Source organism: Hibiscus syriacus, unplaced genomic scaffold, assembly GCF_006381635.1.
Source record: "Hibiscus syriacus cultivar Baekdansim isolate YM2019G1 unplaced genomic scaffold, ASM638163v2 tig00112988_pilon, whole genome shotgun sequence".
Taxonomy (NCBI): Eukaryota; Viridiplantae; Streptophyta; class Magnoliopsida; order Malvales; family Malvaceae; genus Hibiscus; species Hibiscus syriacus.
In genome coordinates this window covers 1,232,415-1,253,555 of record NW_024063432.1, presented here as the reverse complement: position 1 = coordinate 1,253,555, position 21,141 = coordinate 1,232,415, and the positions used below count along the sequence as shown (strand labels likewise).

Below are 21,141 nucleotides of genomic sequence, written 5' to 3'. Positions count from 1 at the left end.
GTAAACTATTCTTCTTCTGCAAATTGAAACTTGAATAGATTGCATTACTTCAACCAAAAGACAACAAAAAACAAATACTAACTTCACAGGGTTAAAGAATAAACAGTTAAACAATATTGACAGCAACCGAATGAATTTACTAAGCAATCTAAGTAAAATTAGGAGTAAATTTATCATCAAGTTAAATATGAAAAATATTAAACTTACCTCATTGCGTAGAGTATGAACCTCGTTTTGCAATGATGCTACAATCTCACGTAGAGCTGCTACCTCACCACGTAAAGTAGACACCTCAACACGCCATGCACCATTGTCATCGCGTAAAGTATCGACCTCCTCACGCAAGGCATTGACCTCATTACGTAACTCCCCTAACTCATCCCGTGGAGGTGGAGGTGGAGAACAGGGAGATAAACGTCGTGGAATCTTTGCCGGTCGCCTATCATGAGGTGATGGTGGAGAAGAGGCTCGATGATGTGACAGAATAGGTGATGACTCTCGTTATGGAGGTGTATATTCGGGTCGATCAGGTGATGGCTCTGGGTGAGGGGATGGCTCTCGAAGTGGTGGCTGCTCATCATCCGTGATATCAAAAAAATGTTTACTAGCTTGCCACCAATCAGTGGCAAGCTCAGCTTCCGTGGGTGTCAGCCTCTGTAATGGAGTGTTGGCCTCCTAACAATATAAAAGCTCAAACAAAGTTAAACGTGTACTAGTAATAACTTGTTTATAAACATATGGTAGTATTTGTGTTAACTTACATTATTTATTGTAGTATACGGTAGTAAATCTTTCCATTGCTGTAAGGACCGTTTCCTCTTCCAGGAAATAGCCCTAGGAATATCATTAGAAGTTTTTAATGCATATGTCTGCATGGCGGGAAAGGCCTCAAATATCCAAATCTACAAACAATATATAATAACAAACATTAGTAATTATTAAAGAATTAATTATAATTTTGGAAACATTATATAAAAATTATTACCTTAAAGGCCCAAATAAAGTCTGACAAAGTGTATTTGGAACCATCGCCACGCAAACGTTTTTGATCATCAAAGGCAGACGATAACTTATTCCATGTAGCTCTCCATAGATACGAACCCCACGGAAACAAGTTCTGTGCATTTAGGTCCTCTACCAATTTAATTAGATCATTAGGAATAGGTTGTCGGGCCTCTCTGCCTAAAAAACCGACTTGCAAAAGTATTAGAAGGCATACTCGAACAACATCGACGTCATCCATCCGAGTAAAACCATCTTATTCAATAATCTCGTCAAGTATTCCACGTGTAAATTCGGCTTCTCCGTTGACAACTCAAGAAAAACCCCGGGAAAACCATGATAGGCGGGTAATATGTCTAGTGTATCGATCTACATCATCGTGTCCGAAGCGTAGACCGGTGATTAAGCAAAACTCCTCCCGCCCAAAACACGTATACGCCGGTGGAAAATCAAACCATATCTCTTCATCACGACGTTGTATAGTCTCTGGTAGATCGCTAGTCATAGTTTGAAGAAACAGATGGGTCAACATAGCATCTCCACCCGGATGTTGTACTTTCAGTCATGGCCCGAAGCAAGTATCCTCAAATATTTTTCTTTGTGCAGGTGAAAGCTTCGACGCAATTGTTTTGGCCAGGCTTACTTTATTTCTTAAGGTCAATTGAGCCGAATAAAAGTTCTGCAAAAACAATAAACATACCAATTTAGATATACCAAAAACTACACTGTGAAGATATAACAAGAACAATAAACATAAAGAGTAGTAGTTTATTCTTCAAACTTAAATTTGCAATACTGTGAATTTAGTATTTGTTTTTGTTTTTTGGTTGAAGTAATGCAATTCATTCAAGTTTCAATTTGCAGAAGAAGAATAGTTTCTGAAACTTTAAATCGCAATACGAAAATGAAAATCGTAACACGAAAATGACTATCGCAACGCGAATTTGACTATCGCAACGCGAAATGAAAATCGTAACGACAGAATCGCATTGCGATAGTCATTCTCGGTTTCAAATACTAAAATTGAAAGAAACTTGAATGGATTGCATTACTTCAACCAAAAGACAAAACAAAGACAAATATTAACTTCACAGGGTTAAAGACTAAACAGTTTAGCAGTATTGGCAACAATCGAATGAATATAATAAGCAGTCTAAGTGAAATGGTTAATCTATTATTGAAAACACCAGTAAACTTATCATCAATTTCAATATGAAAAACCTAATAATAATGCAAAAATTTCAAAATAAAAATAATTAAAAAAACTAACACTCGGTGGTTGATTTGGTTGATTTTCCATTTCTGACTGTGAATGATTTCGTCGGAGATGGAGACTGATATCGTCGTGGAGACTGATTTCGTCGGAGATGGGGACGGATGTCACCTTTGAGAGTGAGAGATGGAGATGAGACTGAGTTGTGATTTAGGGTTTTAGGTTATGAGTTGCGATTACGGTATATACTGTGGACGGTTCAGTGTTCCGATATTTTAATATATTCGTGTTTAAATTTTGAAAAAAAAATACGCTTTAATACGAATGGCGCTATGTAAATCGCATTGCGATTTACGTATTCGCATTGCGATTTACGTAATCGCATTGCGAATTAGGAAAATCATAATGCGAATTTGGGAAATCGCAATGCGATAGTCAGAATCGCATTGCGAATCTAGAAACTAATTTGCGATACCGGAGATCGCGTTGCGAATTATCGATCGCATTGTGATTTAGTTAGTCATTTTGACAAATCCAAAAAAAGTTGGTTAAAATCGTATATTATAAGGCATTTTTGGTCACTGAGGTTATTTTCTCTTATATTTATTAGGTATTAGTATCCTAAAAGGGGTCTCTCTTATCTACAACTTTCATACCCTAACTTGATCACCTTCATTCTCTCTCTCTCTCTCTTACTATTAAACTCGTAGATTGCCTTTTAAAGATCCTATAAAAATATTACTTCTCAGTTAGTTTAGTGCAATGAGATATTAATTTTTTGAATAAAACCAATGGTTTGAACCGTGATATTATAAATAAAATAAATTAATTTAATTCGATCTGATAAGAGTCTCTTGCCATTTGTGAGGAGAGTCCCACACGGATTGAGGCAGTTGAAGGTCAAGTTGAGCATGTAGATTTGGGCTGCTCCACTGAAAATAGGGCTCTTTACTGTCCTTACTTTTTCACCAAGTTGTGTTGGTGAATAGCGGACATAAGCGTTGATTATGATCATTGAGGTGAGTATGGTCGGGTCGGGTTTTCGGTTTAACCAACTTTATTCGAAAATTATACATTCTTCACTTGATCCGAATTCGACTCGAGAAATATACATCATTCACCCAACTCGAATCCAACCTGCTTTTGAGATAAAATCTGAATTCGACCTGACATGACTTAAAATAATAATAATATATAGAGGGGTATTATTGTAATTATCTTTAAATATATAAGATAAAATTATATTTTTTTAGGTCGGTTGGGTTTTTTTTACCCTAAACCAACCAAAACATAACCTCTAAAAATTTCAGCCCAAGTCGACCCAAACTCAATTTTAATAAAAATCTGGCCTGATCAGGTTTGTGTTCAGTACCCATATCTATTATCATTAAGTGTTTATTTTGAAATCCTATTTTTTTATGTTATTTGTTCATTTTATGGATAGATTTTATCTTAAAATTTTATTTACGTTCATCTCATCATTGACGGAATCAAAAATATTAGATATAATCAATAAAATAAGTATCAAATAAAAACAAATTTAATTTTAAGTGGACACGTGCCCACCTTAGACAAAAAGCGAGTCTACCATTTTATCCCATAAGAAAATTTTCTTTATTAATATATATGTTCACTTCGATATTTCGAGATTTGCTACTATTTATAAGAATTATCAAAACATTTTTATTTTAATAACATTTTGATTAGATAAAATCAATATGATTTTAACAAACTAATAAATGACATGTCAAGTATTATATGTTTTATTATTATTTAATTTAATCTTAGAAATTTTATTTAATCTTAAATTAATCTATGTTTATTTTTATCTTGTTTATAATTTAATATAATATTTATTATTATTATTATTATTATTTTATTTAAATTTTAATATTAAATAAAAATAAAATAAATTTATCATATTTAATATTATATTTTGGGTAAATTACATAAATAATCCATAACTTTTAATACATTTGTATTTTAACCATTAAACTTATAAAACTTACAATACCGTCATTTTATGTTAATTTGACTTGAATTTTTGAAGTTTCGTTTGGGAATGTTTTTTCGAACGAGTTTTTCTAACGCAATAGCACTGTTTTTTAATTTCTTGGTTTGAGTCGTTAATCACATTTTAAACGTGAATTTTTTACCGAAAATTAACTGCTTGAAAATGTTTTTGTGTTTTAAACGAAATTTTAGGTCAAAAACACTTTCATAAACATTCCCGAACTGATACGAAACAGATTAACAAGGCAACCAGGCAAACAAAGGGAGAGTTGAAGCTATATAATCAGTAGTTCAGTACATAAACATATATAAGCTTTTTAACTTATAAAACCGCCGTAACACTCGTTATATATATATAATTTTACACACCATCTATTTTATATTACATACTAAGCATAGTTTCCCGACATGAGAATTAACCATGGTGGTTCCTGTCAACAGACGGCCAACGGTTGCCGTTTCCATTTTCACTCGAACCACCGCTTCCTCCAGCCGAGCCGCCCCCCCGGAGTTCCCTTGTCCACTTCCAGAACCGTAGCCACCGCCATGGGCACCACCACTTCCAGACCCATACCCATACCCCGAACCAGACCCCGTTCCGGACCCAAACCCAAACCCATAACCCCTCCCGAACCCATTGGGCGACCTCCCCGAGCCCGAGCCGTAACCCCATCCAATCCCGGGGCTCGAACCCCATCCCCAGCTGTAGTCCCAGCTAGGACCATAGGCGGAACCAGTAGCACCACTCGGAGCATTTGAGCCCTCCATGGAGGTCGTCAGTGTTTTCTGGTCACCGGAACCACCGGCACCAGCGATGTTAAGTGAAACCAACGAGAAAAAAAGAAACAAGGAGAAATGAATAGAATTGAGTTGCATTTTCTTCTTCACTTTTTGAAGATTTAATAAGCTCCTTTACTGTGGATGGTTGATGTGGTTCGTGAGTGGGGTTATTTATAACGGGGTGTTGATTTTGACATCAAGGCCACTTGTGATGTATTTACTTTCGGGTAAACTATGTATTTAGTCATCCATCTATTTATTTAGTTATATTTTAGACACTATAGACAATTACAAGGTATCTCTCGAACATTCCTGTAGATGTTGTTTTAAAACCTAAAATCTTTAGGGATAATAACCACGCTTTCATATAAAACTATTTTTTTTATCAAAATCATATATAATGTTATATTTTAGTTTCATTTTTATCATTTGTTATTAAAAATCAATTGGATTGTTGACGTGATAAATTTTTTATTTTTTAGCACTACCCTACGATAATATGTCAACATAAACAATGGTGGAACACAAGAGGGTTAGTGAGGCCATGTCCCCACTAAAATTTTAAAAAAACCCTATTTTAAAAAAAATAATTTGTTCTCCCCAAAATATTTATTAATTTAGATTAATCTGTAATTTTTTAATATTCTTAATTAAATACCCTCCAATAATTTAAAAAGTCTCAATAAACCCCTCAAAATTTCAAAAATTTTAGTTAGATCCTAAATTTTTGGAAAAAATGTAAACTAAACCCTTCAAATTTTTTAAAAGTTTTAATTTAAACCTAAGTTGTCCCCTCAAACTCTATCGTCAAATTCCGTCACTAAGCTTAAGGTGGATGAACAAAATGTAACCTTAAGTATGATTTAAGAAAAATAGTTTGAGTGACCAAACATAACTACAAGAATAGGTGATTACCCTTTACTTTTGGGTAAAGTACACAAATGGTCCCCGACTATAGGATATTATTTTATGAAGTCCCTTGACTATTGAAAGTTATAAAATGATCTTCCAACTATAGAATTTGTTTTGTTAAGTCAACTATTGAATGTTACAAAATGGTCATCGACTATTCATTATGTTTTAAACCCGTCCCTTTCCATTAAAAAATTGGTAATTTTTTGGGATATGATAGTCGTTTAATATTTTGGGATCAGATTTTATCATATCAAATTAGGAAGTTAACGTTCAGCTCAAAATACCGTCAATTGTTTAATAGAAAAGGACGAGTTTTGAACAAAATAAATAATCGGGTGACCGTTTTATAACTTTTAACTGCCGAGGGATTCAACAAAGAAACACTCTATAATTAGAATACTATTTTATAAGTTTTAATAGTCGATGGACTTAATAAAAATAGTACCCTATAGTCGGGGACCATTTGTGTACTTTACCCTCTACCTTTTATGCGAGTGCACATGTCCCTGTATGATCGAGTTTCTTGGCCACAATGGAAGAGGCACTACCACGATTGAATCGCACCACCTCCCTTTCAACTAAATTATAACATAAAACCTCAAGTATATCCCATAAATAGATAGAGAGGCCGGGTTTCATGATTATGTTAGTGTTTTTCACTAATAAGGTTGAGTAATAATTATACTTCAACATGGTTTCGATCTGTTGCTAAGCCACTATAAGTCCATCTAATGTGAACTTGGAAGTACAAAAAGGTTCCTAGCCTTTCACTTTAGTCACACCAAAGAATTTATTAAAGACCTTACTTGATAGGATGAGAAGAAATTAAGGAATAATTAGTCAAGATCCTCCCAAATTAGAGGATTACTTACAATATTTAAGCACGTTCGAACCCATATCCTCTAAGATATTACTAAAATAATGATGTCAAACGAACTAAGACTCAATCTGTAACATCCTAATCCAATTCGACCTGAAGGTCATCGAATTACGATGTCACACAAAACCAGTGAGTGGCTAACCATTTTTTTAAAAGTTTTATGAAGGTACCATCCATAAAATTTAATTACCAAAGAAATACGAGATATAAGTGTTTAATACAGGGAGCTCCCGACATAAGTCTATGGAATATATCATTAATTTAAAATACAAAAGTTTATGTCTAAAGATACAAATAAGGGTCTATGAAAGTACATGCCTCTAAAACTCTCGAAACGTACTCTGAAGAAGTCGAGTCTGAAATCCGAGTCTGACGAAGAGCTCCTTAGCTGGCACCTACTGACCTACACACGGAAACACATTCCATACGCTGAGCTCACAAGCTCAGTGCCACCAAATATAACCAAGCTATACGACATGCACCCAATATATAAGCATGATATAATATAGTCATGAACAATGCAAAACTCAAGGAAATGATAAGTATCATAGTGTAGTTCGGGGTCACATAGCATCAAGAAATTCACACCACTCTTTACTTACAACACTTAAGGAAGGCCTGGGTTACACAAGATCAATGTCTCCTTAATACTCGGGTCAAGTCCAGGTCACAAAGCACCGACACTTGCCCGGTTAGCCTTCTCTTCAAGAGTACTCGGGATGTGCCTAGGTCACGTAGTATCGGCACAACATCCAACTAGCATTTTAAGTGTCCAAGCACTAGGTTGGATATATTCAGATATTTTATACACGTAATGCTCACACTGTTAAGTGACTCGAGTGTCCTCGTCCTTTCCTCGAGTATCAAACAATGCTAGTTTTATGCCACTTTGTTTCATAGTGTTATTAGTCGAGCTTGATTATTATCATTAGTTTTTGAATTTAGGGTTTAAATAATTGGGTAAATCAATCAATGGACCAAACTGAACTCATTCAAACATGCTGAGGCCAACACAAAATTTCATAACTCTTTAGACCTCTAATGAATAAAATTCTACCTTTTTTCCATATGGTAAAACAACGAAGGGATCGATATTAGGCAAAATAGAAAGTTTGGGATCGATTCTTATGGTCAAGGGAACGATCCTTTTTCCTGACGGATCGATCCTTTTGAAAAGGGATCAATCATTTGCTGGACAGAAACTTTGGGATCGATCCCTTTGGTTGAGGGATCGATCCTTTTTCTAGGAATGACTTACTTAAGCTCGGAAAACACCAAAAAATCAACCCAACAATTTCCCCTAAGGATGAAATATCAACTGATTTATGACAATTTTTTTAATAGGATCCAAATATTTTTGAGTTGAGATGCATTCTTATGTATAAATCGTCTCTGAAATACTTTTCTTACGTATAAACCTCAATATATATTTATTTTACTGAATATAGTACAAGCAAAAAATTAAATACAAGTCTAATATGTTATTTTAAAAAGAGAAAATAACCTCAGTGACCAAAAATCCCATATAATATACGATTTTAACCAACTTTTTCCGGATTTGCCAAAATGACCAACAAAATCGCAATGCGATCGCTAATTCGCAACGCGATCTCCATTATCGCAAATCAGTTTCCAGATTCGCAACGCGATTATGACTATCGCAATGCGATTTTCCAATTTCGCGTTGCGATTTTCCCAATTCGCAATGCGAATAAGTAAATCGCAATGCGAATTTGGAAAATCACAATGCGATACTGACTATCGCAACGCGATACTGACTTTCGCAACGCGATTCTGAATTTCGCAACGAGATCGACATGTAGTCGGTGCAAGGAAAGTGGTCATACAAGGTTGACATATGGTTCACCAGTGCCATCACAATCATCTTTTCCTCTACCAAAATATGGATCCTCATCAAAATCCAAAGCTCATATGGTGTCAAGCAAAAGGCAATCAAAATCGCAATCATCTTTAAAATCCCAATCACAACCGGCTTCACCTTTTGGGACTGTTAACTTAGGTGATTTTTAAATGCAAACGTTGTATTTTGTGTATTTTATCTGTGCACTTTTAACATTTTCAGTTAGGCATGTATTAGTAACTTGAGTTTGAACATTGCTATGATCTGTTCAGTGTTATCACTTATTAGACATTCATTTGACTATCGCAACGAGGAAATCGCAACGCGAAAATGACTATCGCAACGCGAAAATGGCATCGCAACGCAAAAATGGCTATCGCAACGAGAAAACCGCAACGCGAAATGAAAATCGCATTGCGCTTTTCTCGTTGCGATTTTCATTTCGCATTGCGATTTTCATTTCGCATTGCGATTCTCTCGTTGCGATAGTCAGTTTTGTGTTGCGACAGTCTGTTTTACCTTCAACATAATGCAGATTGAAAATCAACAAATCAACTATGACATTTCAATCAATTAAACAAGCACAAATAAGAATTATGTACACATCAATTAAACAAATCAACATTTACAAATTATTTTTTACAAATCAATTAAACAATCAAAAAATAATAATAATTCTTATTTCCTCATCAATTATTGAATCAATGAATCAACTTTTGCACCTGTACATCCATTTCACGCAGCTCACTTAAGGATTAACCTGCATAAACCAAACATTTGCTCAAACAAGACTTCCTACACATCTAAAACCTACAAACAACAAATTATTAAATTCTAGGTGCTTAACCAAACATTTTCAAACCAAAAGGAGTATATATGTTAACAAAACTTGCATTTGACTTACCAATTAACAATGGATACTTTCATAACGCGGATGCAGGTAGGCAGCGTCTCGAATATATCGCTCTAGCCATATAATGCCGAAACCACAAGCCTACTGCAGCTCCATCTCTATCGGTGGGAGGTAGAAACTCTGTGCTTCCCGTCGTCAAACGCGCCAAGCACATGCATACGAGAGGACCACAATCCCCTCTGGCTCCCGGCGATTGTTGTGGCACGGTCTCGTCTCTGACAACTGTGACATTGAACTTCTTTGGCTTTTTGTGTCCAGAATGAGTCCAATAATTAATCTCATCCAAGAATTTAGCCAAATGAGAGCTCTATCCCTTGATAATATCTCTCAAATCAGACAGTGATATGTAATTTATCATGCTGTCATATACTATTATCTTCAGGGATGGGAGCTAAAGTTGGACGAGAAGCCATCCAAAATAGGGATAAACACCTGCAATCATAAGTAATAATTCATTTATTTGCGCACTTATTTATGAACACCTTTAAAAAATTTATAAAAAATAAACACTAACCTTATCGACCTCCCACCATGCAGGATAAAGTTTAGCTTGTCCATTGCCCAACGAAAATGATTCATCTCGTTGATTCTTCAAGTGAACTGCGTGAAAAGCCGTCGGCATTATTGTATATCACGAATTTTTTTTATTTTTCCTAAGCTTCCTTATTATTAGAAGACGTGACACCCACGCATCGATATGTTATTTTACAAAAAAAGACATATATTAGTGAATTACATTAATTTTTAAAAAAATTAATCAAAATCATATATAAGACAAATATAAGACTTACCTCCCCATCGAAATAGCCACTGTCTTCAACCCTTAATAACACACCCCACCAAGACCGATTAAGCAACAAATACATCTCATCGTTGAGTTTGCTTATGTCAGTGTAACACCCTTGGCTCCGCTCATGTAGATAAAAATCAACTGCGGTCTTAGCCCAAAGGGTATTATCCAAAATTGTTTCTGGTAGTTGTCTCCTCTCCACTTCAGATACCGGAAGGGTATTAGCCGGTAACTCATACGAGAGCCAACTCTCATCTATCATGTCCGGCAACGGTGGGGGTTTCTCAATAATTCGATATATTACCCCATGTGAATCGGGCTCTGGAATGGTGGGAAGGACCTCTTCAACGATGACAGTTGCCTCTTGAACGGGGGGACTCTTGAGGGATGATAGGGGCCTCTTGAACGATTGGAGGGGACTCTTGAGGGATGACAGGTGAGTCGGGCTTCTTCTTGCGGAGTCTTCGCACCATTGGGGGTGAACGGAGACGTAATAGCACGTGCACGCCGTATGATGCGTGAACTCCGTCGTGCAAGGAAAACCCGACGTAAAGTATCCATCTTATCGGGCCGCTAAAAAAAATTAATACATAAATCAGTAAATAAACAGACATGATATTAAACAAAGACAAATATGTTTCAAACTTGCATTGTATTCACTTAAGTCATTATTCTATCATAGTTCACAAAATGCATCAGATAACATTCCAGAAGTAAGCACTTATATAAACATTTAAAATGACAACATATATAAACATTCAAGAAGAAGAATAGTTTACTTTCGCAACACGAAACTTACTTTTGCAACGCGAAAATGACTATCGCAACACGAAAATGACTATCGTAACGCGGAAATGGCTATCGCAATGCAAAATGAAAATCGCAACGACAAAATCGCAATGCGAAATGAAAATTGCAACGACAAAATCGCAACGCGAAATGAAAATCGCAATGCGATTTGTGTTTCGCGTTGCGATTTTGTCGTTGCGATTTTCATTTCGCATTGCGATAGCCATTTCCGCGTTGCGATAGTCATTTTCGTGTTGCGAAAGTAAACTATTCTTCTTCTGCAAATTGAAACTTGAATGGATTGCATTAGTTCAACCAAAAGACAAAAACAAAACCAAAAACAAATACTAACAAAAACAGTTTAGCAGTATTGGCAGCAACCGAATGAATTTATTAAGCAATCTAAGTGAAATGGTTAATCTAAGTGAAATTACGAGTAAATTTATCATCAAGTTAAATATGAAAAATCTTAAACTTACCTCGTTGCGTAGAGTATGAACCTTATTCTGCAATGATGCTACCAACTCACGTAGAGCGGCTACCTCACCGCGTAAAGTATACACCTCAACACGCCATGCACCATCGTCTTTGTGTAAAGTACCGACCTCCTCACGCAAGGCATTGACCTCATCACGTAACTCCCCTAACTTATCCCGTGGAGGTGGAGAACAGGGAGATAAACGTCGTGGCATCTTTGCCGGTCGCCTATCTTGCGGTGATGGTAGAGAAGAGGCTCGATGATGTGACAGAATAGGTGATGACTGTCGTTTTGGAGGTGTATAGTCGGGTAAATCAGGTGATGGCTCTAGGTGAGGTGATAGCTCTGGGTAAGGTGATGGCTCCCGAAGTGGAGGCTGCTCATCATCCGTGCCATCAAAAAAATGCTTACTAGCTTGCCACCAATCAGTGGCAAGCTCAGCTTCTGTGGGTGTCAGCCTCTGTACTGGAGTGTTGGCCTCCTAACAATATAAAAGCTCAAACAAAGTTAAACGTGTACTAGTAATAACTTGTTTATAAACATATGGTAGTATTTATGTTAACTTACATTATTTATTGTCGTATACCGTAGTAAATCTTCCCATTGCAAGGTCCGTTTCCTCTTCCAGGAAATAGCCCTGGGAATATCATTTGAAGTTTTTATTGCATATGTCTTCATGGCGGGAAAGGCCTCAAATATCCAAATCTACAAACAATATAATAACAAACATTAGTAATTGTTAAATAATTACTTATAATTTTGGAAACTGTTGAGTTAATCGAATGACGAAATTGGCCAAGAGGGGGGTGAATTGGCAATAAAAATTTTGTGGAAGCTTTTGCAGAAAATTGAAAGCAATTGCACAGCGATTTACAGTGGTTCGACTTTCTCAAACAAAGTCTACGTCCACTACCTTAGCTATCCACACTAAGGATTTTCCAACAAATTCACTAATTTGTTCTTTCTTTTGAGGCCAAAGAGATAACCTTACAATTCCCTCAAGAGTATACCCCAACTCTTGAGAACACTCTTTTCTCAAAGAGAAGATTACAAATTTGCAAACTTACAAGAAAACCTCACAAGGTAAGATGTTTGCACAATTCTAGAACAAAGAAAAGAACACTCAAAGATGAATACAATTGAGCACAAAAAGTGTTCTTGAAAGCAAATAATATTGAATGAAAATGGGCTTGAAATGCTCAAACTTGAGGTTTGATGCTTTCTCTTTGATTCTCTCTTGATTCTAGTTGCTTGATGTTTCTTGTTGTTGATCAATGGCTTCTAAGCTTGCTTAAATACACCTTGAATCACTTCTGAACGTTGGGGATAATTAGAGAAGATATTATAGCCGTTTTAGTGTGAAAACATTTAATAAAACAGCTTGGACAGTGGGGGGAATCGGTTCCCTATCATAGGGAATCGGTTTCCCTAAGTGTAAAATTCAAATATTCGACCGTTGAACAGGGGGAATCGGTACCCCCTTGGGGGGAATCGGTTCCCTCCGAGCATTCTGGAAATCTCGGAGCCAAACCATTCAGGGGGGAATCGGTTCCTCCTATGGGGGAATCGGTTCCCTCTGAGTATTCTGGAATTTTTGGCTTTGAATTGGTTCGAAATACTTTGTAAATATTTTGAAATTGTTTATGATTAAAACTTAATTTTACACTTAAGTAAGAATCAAAAAATGATTTTTGAAATATTTGGAGTAATGTTTTGATATTCGAATAGTTATATCGAATATACTTAGAAAATCATTTGGAAAATCTTAAAATCCATTTAACTTAATTGTTATATCGAAATATTAAAATGTTTCAACAATCTCCCCCTTTTTGATATAACAAAACATTTAGTAATTTTAAGATTTTTGAAATCAAGTTTTGAAATTAGAAAATTAAAATTAGAAATTACTCCACTCCCCCTTACTTTAACACTTATTCTTCTCCCCCTTTTTGTTAAATCAAAAAGACATTGTAAAACAAGGTTTTGTAAATCATTTAGCCAATTGATTTATTAATTATAAGCTTAAGCTGCTAAGATCATAATCAAAAGAGAGGTTAGCCATTAGTTTCATAATTCAATATTCATAAATAATGTGATATGGCAAAATTGGTCATATTGCTAATGATAATGTAAATGATGCAAAAATGAATAAAACACACCAAACATATAAGTTCACACCATTCATATATCCAAAATCCAACAATCCACAAAATCAAACATATCAAAATGTTGAAACAATATTCATTTTGTTCAAAGTTTTAAAGCTAAACATAAAATCAAGCATCCGGATCGGTAGGAGGAAAACGGGCTCGCATGGCGGCCATCTCGTGTGTGAGTTCATTTATACGAGCGTTGGTTGATTCATTGTTTGCACGCATCTCCCGAAGAATCTCTAATTGTTGAGCTCCCATTGTGGATAAATGAGACTCTATAGAGGAAAAACGCGAGTCCATGGTAGCGTATCGGTAATCGAATGTCTCCATAAAGGATTGAAAATATGGAGGCATTTGATGCGTTTGTTGTGCTTGCTCCTCGGGCTGCTCTTCGGGCTGATCAGTTCTTCTTCAACTTCATCAATATCCCTCATTAATTGTTCAAACTCGGGATCTTCGTCAGCTTCGGGTGGAGCTTGTGAAGAACTAGCTCCCGGAGTAGAAGAACGAACCCATTCACCGGTTTCTTTGTCCTTTACCCATCCCGCTCTCGTTAAGGAAAGAAGATTTATTTGTTTCTTAAGAGGAAAAACGGCATCTAGACTTACTCTAAGCCCGGCTTTGGAAAACAGATTACTCAAAAAGCAACCGTAAACTAGAGATGAACAGTGTTTCTTGTTAGGAACAAGATTTACGGTTTCAACAATTTCAGCAAAATAATCTGAGGTAGGTTAATTTTAATACGGTTTTCGAAACAATGTAACCACCAAAGATCCAAAGCTCTAAGAGTAGAATAACGACCTCCGGATGGTCGAAACCACCAAGAAATCATTAGATGAAGAAAACGCTCATGTAGGTCTAAGACACTCGCACTATCTCTTCTTTTGTAACGAGAACCTAAAATTTGTTTTTCATTCGAGATACCATCATTATCTAATCCAAATGTATTGGCTATATATGCCGGGTCAATATATAAGAATTGTCCTAGGAGGTAGGAACGAATTCCTATAGTTTCTGTTTCAGCTTGGTTTTTAACACATACAGCATTAGAGTAGAATATACGAACAAGTTGATGGTAAACGATAGGTTCAAGATCAAATAGTTTATCAAATTTCCATTCTTGTAAAATGGGAAGATATTTAAAATCGATAGCTAACATAGCTTGACGAGAAGGAATACGTTCTTCCCGGATTTTGTAAGAATCGAAATATTGATAATACCAATATCGGTGATTTCTAGACCCAGGATGATTGAAACACGAATTTTGGATAGTCAAGTTAGGATCAGTGGGATTGGGATTAGAAATTGGAATAGAAGGAGGATTTTGAGGTGGATTTGGTTGACGACTAGAACGACTAGATGAAGACCTAGGACGTTTAGGATTTGACATGGTGAAGGAAATCGGAATAGATATAATAACCTGCAATTTTAAAACAAGTGTATGCAATTCAATTAATCCCAAAACTCAAATGAGTCCTCAATATTTCAAGATTCTCTAAAACAATCCTAATGGGCAAAGTTTTTTTGAAAAACTTTTGAAAATATGGTTTTGAGAAACAATATATGTATAGTTTTTCATAATAACAATATAATTTGATCAAAACACAATAATTTGAAAAATAATATATATATATATTTTTTTTTATTTCGAAAATTTTAAAAAAAAAATTGAAAAATTCTTGTGTTTTTGATGAAATTAGTTGTAACATCTAGTTTCTAATCACTAAATAATCAATGCCCGATCACTATTTCAACCTAGAACTAATTGAAACTAATCCTATGTTCAAAAATAATGAAATAAAGAGTTTAGAAAAATTTACCTTGAAATATGAAGATTGAGGGGATTTAGATGTTGTTTGCACGATTTTAATGATTCCAACAGGTTTGGAAGATGATTTATGAAGCAAATTCCGATTAATATCGTTGATTTGAGGCAAAAATGGAGATTTGAGGGGTTTAGAGGGTGAGAACGGCGGAGAGAGAGAGGAAGAGGGTTTTTGGAGAATTTGGGGTTATTCTGCCTGATTTTAGCAGAACCCCAGGGGGGTATCGATTCCCCTGTGGGGGGAATCGGTTCCCCTTCAAAGGGGGAATCGGTTCCCTCAAGGGGGGAATCGATTCCCTATGCACCAAAATGCTAAAATCCGAATTTTTAAGCACAAAATGCTAAATTAATCTTTTCTAGTGGTATTGGCAACTCATATATCAAACATTAATTATGTTCAAATAATTAAATTAATCTTTAATTGATTTTTGAACATAAAATTAATTTTCATTAAGAATCACAAACTCCCCCTAACTAATAGCAAGAATGCAATCAAAAATATAAGCATTTTTCAAGATTTATTAAAAGTGCTAAAATTATTTTAAACACTAAGTGAAGATAGATTGGTCAAACCTAATTCTCTCCTAAGTGTCCAAAATCTTTCCTTGTCTAAGGGTTTTGTAAAGATATCCGCTAATTGGTGCAAAGTATCAACAAATTCTAGAACTACATCTTCCTTAGTGACATGGTCTCTAATGAAGTGATGTCTTATTTCAATGTGCTTAGTTCTAGAGTGTTGGATGGGATTTTTAGTGAGACAAATAGCACTAGTATTGTCACACTTGATAGGAATAGTACCTACTTCAATTCCATAATCAAAAAGTTGTTGTTTCATCCATAAAACTTGTGCACAACAACTACCAGCTGAAATGTATTCAGCTTCAGTGGTAGATAATGCAACACAATTTTGTTTCTTTGAAAACCAAGAATCAGCATATTTCCAAGGAATTGGCAAGTACCGGAGGTGCTTTTCCTATCTAATTTGCATCCTCCATAATCCGCATCAGAAAAAGCATGCAAGCTAAAACTAGAGTCTCTAGGATACCAAAGTCCTAAACTAGGAGTGTCCTTAAGGTATCTAAAGATTCTCTTAACAGCTAGTAAATGTGATTCCTTAGGACATGATTGAAATCTAGCACATAAGCAAACACTAAACATAATGTCCGGTCTACTTGCAGTTAGATAAAGCAAAGAGCCAATCATTGACCTATATAATTTAACATCTACACATTTACCTCCTTCATCTAAGTCAAGTTTTGTTGAAGAGCTCATTGGAGTGTTATGAGGTTTCCCATTTTCCAGTCCAAACTTCTTGAGCATATCTTTGACGTACTTAGCTTGATTAATGAGGATGCCATCTTTTCTTTGCTTGATTTGGAGTCCCAAGAAAAATGAGAGCTCCCCCATCATGCTCATCTCAAATTCACTTTGCATTAGCTTAGAAAATTCTTGACAAAGAACATCATTAGTAGAACCAAATATTATATCATCAACATAAATTTGAACTACTAATAAATCTTTACCTTTTCTCTTTAAAAACAATGTATGTCAACCTTTCCTTTTAAAAAACCTTTTTCAATTAAAAAATTTGACAATCTTTCATACCAAGCTCTAGGAGCTTGTTTTAAACCATAAAGAGCTTTTGTCAATTTTAAAACATGATCCGGAAATTTGAATCTTCAAAACCTGGAGGTTGTTCCACGTACACTTCTTCTTTTATAAAACCATTTAAAAATGCACTTTTAACATCCATTTGATATAATTTAAATTCATTGAAACATGCAAATGCTAATAACATTCTAATTGCTTCCATCCTAGCTACGGGAGCGTATGTTTTCATCATAGTCTATGCCTTCTTCTTGAGTATAGCCTTGAGCAACAAGTCTAGCCTTGTTCCTCACTATATTACCACTTTCATCAAGTTTATTTCTAAAAACCCATCTAGTACCTACAGTAGATTTATCACTAGGCCTTTCAACTAATGTCCATACTTTACTTCTCTCAAATTGATTTAATTCTTCTTGCATAGCCATAATCCAATGTTCATCTTTTAATGCTTCTTTGATGTTCTTAGGCTCTATGCATGAAATAAATGCAACATAATTACAGATATTTCTAAGAGAAGATCGAGTAGTTACCCCTTTTGATAGATCACCTATAATTTCACCATCCTTGACATAGTTGTACTCTCTTGGAAAAGATACTTCCCTTTCTTCAATGGTTGGATTCTCGAGGGGATCATGAGTTTCCTCATCTTTTGTTTCTTCCTTTGATGATGATTCTCCAACGTAATGTCTATCGTCATTTGCTTGTACAATACCTACATCATCATTAACAGAAGAATCCTTCCTCGGAAGGGGATTATCATCGAAAACAACATGTATAGACTCTTCTACAACTAAAGTTCTTTTATTAAATACACGATAAGCTTTAGAATTTAAGGAATAACCCAGAAAAATTCCTTCATCACTTTAGCATCAAATTTACCAAGATTTTCTTTAACCGTTGTTTAAAACAAACATTTACATCCAAAAGGATGAAAATAGCTAATGTTAGGCTTTTTATTTTTGAGAATTTCATATGGAGTTTTCTTTAAAATTGGCCTAATCATTACTCGATTTACAACATAACAAGCGGTATTTGTGGCTTCCGCCCAAAAATATTTTGGCAAATTATTTTCACAAAGCATGGTTCTAGCCATTTCTTCTAAAGTTCGATTTTTCCTCTCAACAACTCCATTTTGTTGAGGGGTTCTAGGTGCTGAAAAATTGTGGCTAATACCGTTAGAATTACAAAACTCAATAAATCCAAGATTTCAAATTCAGTTCCATGATCACTTCTAACACTAGTGATAGAGTAACCTTTTTCATTTTGGATTATTTTTGAAAATGTGATGAAATTTTCTAATGCTTCATCTTTAGTACTTAAGAATAGAACCCAAGTGTATCTAGAATAGTCATCTACCAAGACAAATGCATATTGTTTTCCTCCCAAGCTAGTAGTTCTAGTTGGCCCAAAAAGATCTAAATGGATCAATTGTAATACTCTACTAGTTGATACATCATTAATAGATTTAAAAGAAACTCGTTTTTGTTTTCCTTTAGCACAAGCATCACAGATTTTATCATTATCAATTTAAGCTTAGGCAACCCTCGAACTAAATCACCTTGAATTAGCCGTTGCAAAACACTCATACTAGCATGACCTAGTCTCCTATGCCATAACCAACTATCATGCTCATCCTTAGCAACTAGGCATAAATTAGTCATATCAATAGAATCTAAATGCACCATGTAAATGTTTCCTATTCTATGACCAACAAGCATAATCCGATTAGATGCAATGTCAATGACTTTACAACCATTAATTTCAAATAAGACATTGAATCCTTTATCGCATAATTGACTAATACTCAATAGATTATGCTTTAATCCATTCACATATAAAACATTTTTAATTTGTATGGAAGAGGTATTACCTATTGTACCAATACCTTTAATGTGACCTTTTGAATTGTCTCCAAAAGTCACTTCTCCTCCATTTTTGGCGTTAAGCTCAATGAACCGGCTTTTGTCTCCGGTCATATGTCTTGAGCATCCACTATCAAGGTACCATGAGTTTGAATTTGTTTCCCGTGCCTTGTAGCAATGCTCCTTTCCCTACAAACATAGATTAATTTTTGATTTTTGGTACCCAAATTCTTTTGGGTCCATATTCATTAGTTTCCAAATCCTAGTTCCCTTAGGTATCCATTTTTGTAGGATATCTTTATCTTTAGTAGTAATGAGTCCTTTAGGAACCCATATACTTCTAAATATTTTACCATTTAAGGTTCGTTGAGGATTTCTATGATTGTAGTTTCTAAAATCTTTTCTAACAAAGTTGGATTTTGAATTTTCTCCTTTTTCAAAACTTTTGTTCCAACTTTTTCAAAAGAGATTTTAAGATCATCAATTTCTTTTGATGATCATCATTGACCTTTGAAAGTAAATTTTGCAAATCTAAATTTTTCTTTTCAAACTCTTCTAGTTTGATTTGCAAATCTTTAATTTTACTTTCAAGATCATTGTTGGTTTTGGATATGAGTTTATTTTCATTTTCAATTTTGAAACATCATTTTTATATTTTAAAAATAATTTCTCATAATCCGAAGCCAACCCATTATATTCCTCTAATAGTTCATCATAAGATAATCATCAAAATCAGATGAGTTAGAGGTTACCTTAGAATCTTCCCCGAATGCCATCAAGCACAAGTTTGCTACTTCTTGTTCCTCTTCATCGGAACCTTCTTCATCGCTCCATGTAGCCACATGAGCCTTGTGCTTATTCTTTGATTGACCCTTTTTCTTCAATTGTGGGCAATCATATTTGACATGCCCCGGCTTTTTGCATTCATAGCAAATGATTGGGTCCTTCTCTTTTGGTTCATTTTTGAGGCCTTCGTTTCGTTTGAATTTTCTTCCTTGGTAAGGTCTCATCATTTTTCTGAACCGTTTGGCAAACAATGTCATTTCCTCGTCATCATCATCATTAGAATCACTCTCATCTTTTGTGGATTTGAGAGCAACTCCAATGTTTTTTCTTCTTCTCCTTCTCCTTTGGTGTCTCTTCAACTTTATCAAGGTCCACCTCATCTTCAAGCATCATCTCATGAGTGAGGAGTGAACCGATAAGTTCTTCAAGAGTTAAGGACGATAGGTCCTTAGACTCGATGATTGCCGTCTTCTTTGATTGCCATGATTTTGGGAGGGAGTAGACTAACTTCCTCACAAGCTTTTCATTTGAGATGATCTCTCCATATGATTGAGACCATTGACAATCGTTGAAATCTATCCGTCATAGCTTTGATGTCTTCATTTGGTTTCATCCTGAAATTTTCATAGCTATGCGTTAGAATACTAATTTTTGATTTTTTTACCTCATCTGTACCTTCATGTGTGACTTGAAGTTTGTCCCATATTTCTTTGGCGGTTGTACACGATGAAACTCTTCCGTATTCATCTGGTCCAAGAGCACAAAAAATAATATGGATGGCTTTGGAGTTGAGCTGGAACATTCTTGTCTCTCCTTCACTCCACAACCTTGGATGAGTGAGAGGTTTGATGTATCCTTCTTCTACAGCATTCCATGCTCCCATGTCACTTGCTTGAATGAAGTACATCATTCTATTCTTCCAATAGGCATAGTTAGCTCCATTGAAGAAAGGAGGCTTGTTGACGGGCATCGATCAAGACCGGAGTCGAAGTTTTGAAGTGGAGGCCATTGATGACTTTGTAATCGATGTAACTCTTCCCGGATCGACTCAAGAGGCGATTAAACCTTCAAATGAGTTAGGCTCTGATACCAATTGTTGAGTTAATCGAATGACGAAATTGGCCAAGAGGGGGGTGAATTGGCAATAAAAATTTTGTGGAAGCTTTTGCAGAAAATTGAAAGCAATTGCACAGCGATTTACAGTGGTTCGACTTTCTCAAACAAAGTCTACGTCCACTACCTTAGCTATCCACACTAAGGATTTTCCAACAAA

The 21,141-nt window shown here is 35.3% G+C and overlaps 1 protein-coding gene across 1 annotated transcript; it reads right to left on the bottom strand.

The window, feature by feature from the left end:
- Positions 1-4,527: 4,527 nt before the first annotated feature.
- Positions 4,528-5,125, bottom strand: LOC120185013 (putative glycine-rich cell wall structural protein 1). Its single transcript, XM_039189349.1, has one exon. It carries the CDS (start codon positions 5,102-5,104, stop codon positions 4,601-4,603), a length of 504 nt encoding a protein of 167 aa, XP_039045280.1. The 5' UTR covers positions 5,105-5,125; the 3' UTR covers positions 4,528-4,600.
- Between the last annotated feature and the right edge of the window lie 16,016 nt (positions 5,126-21,141).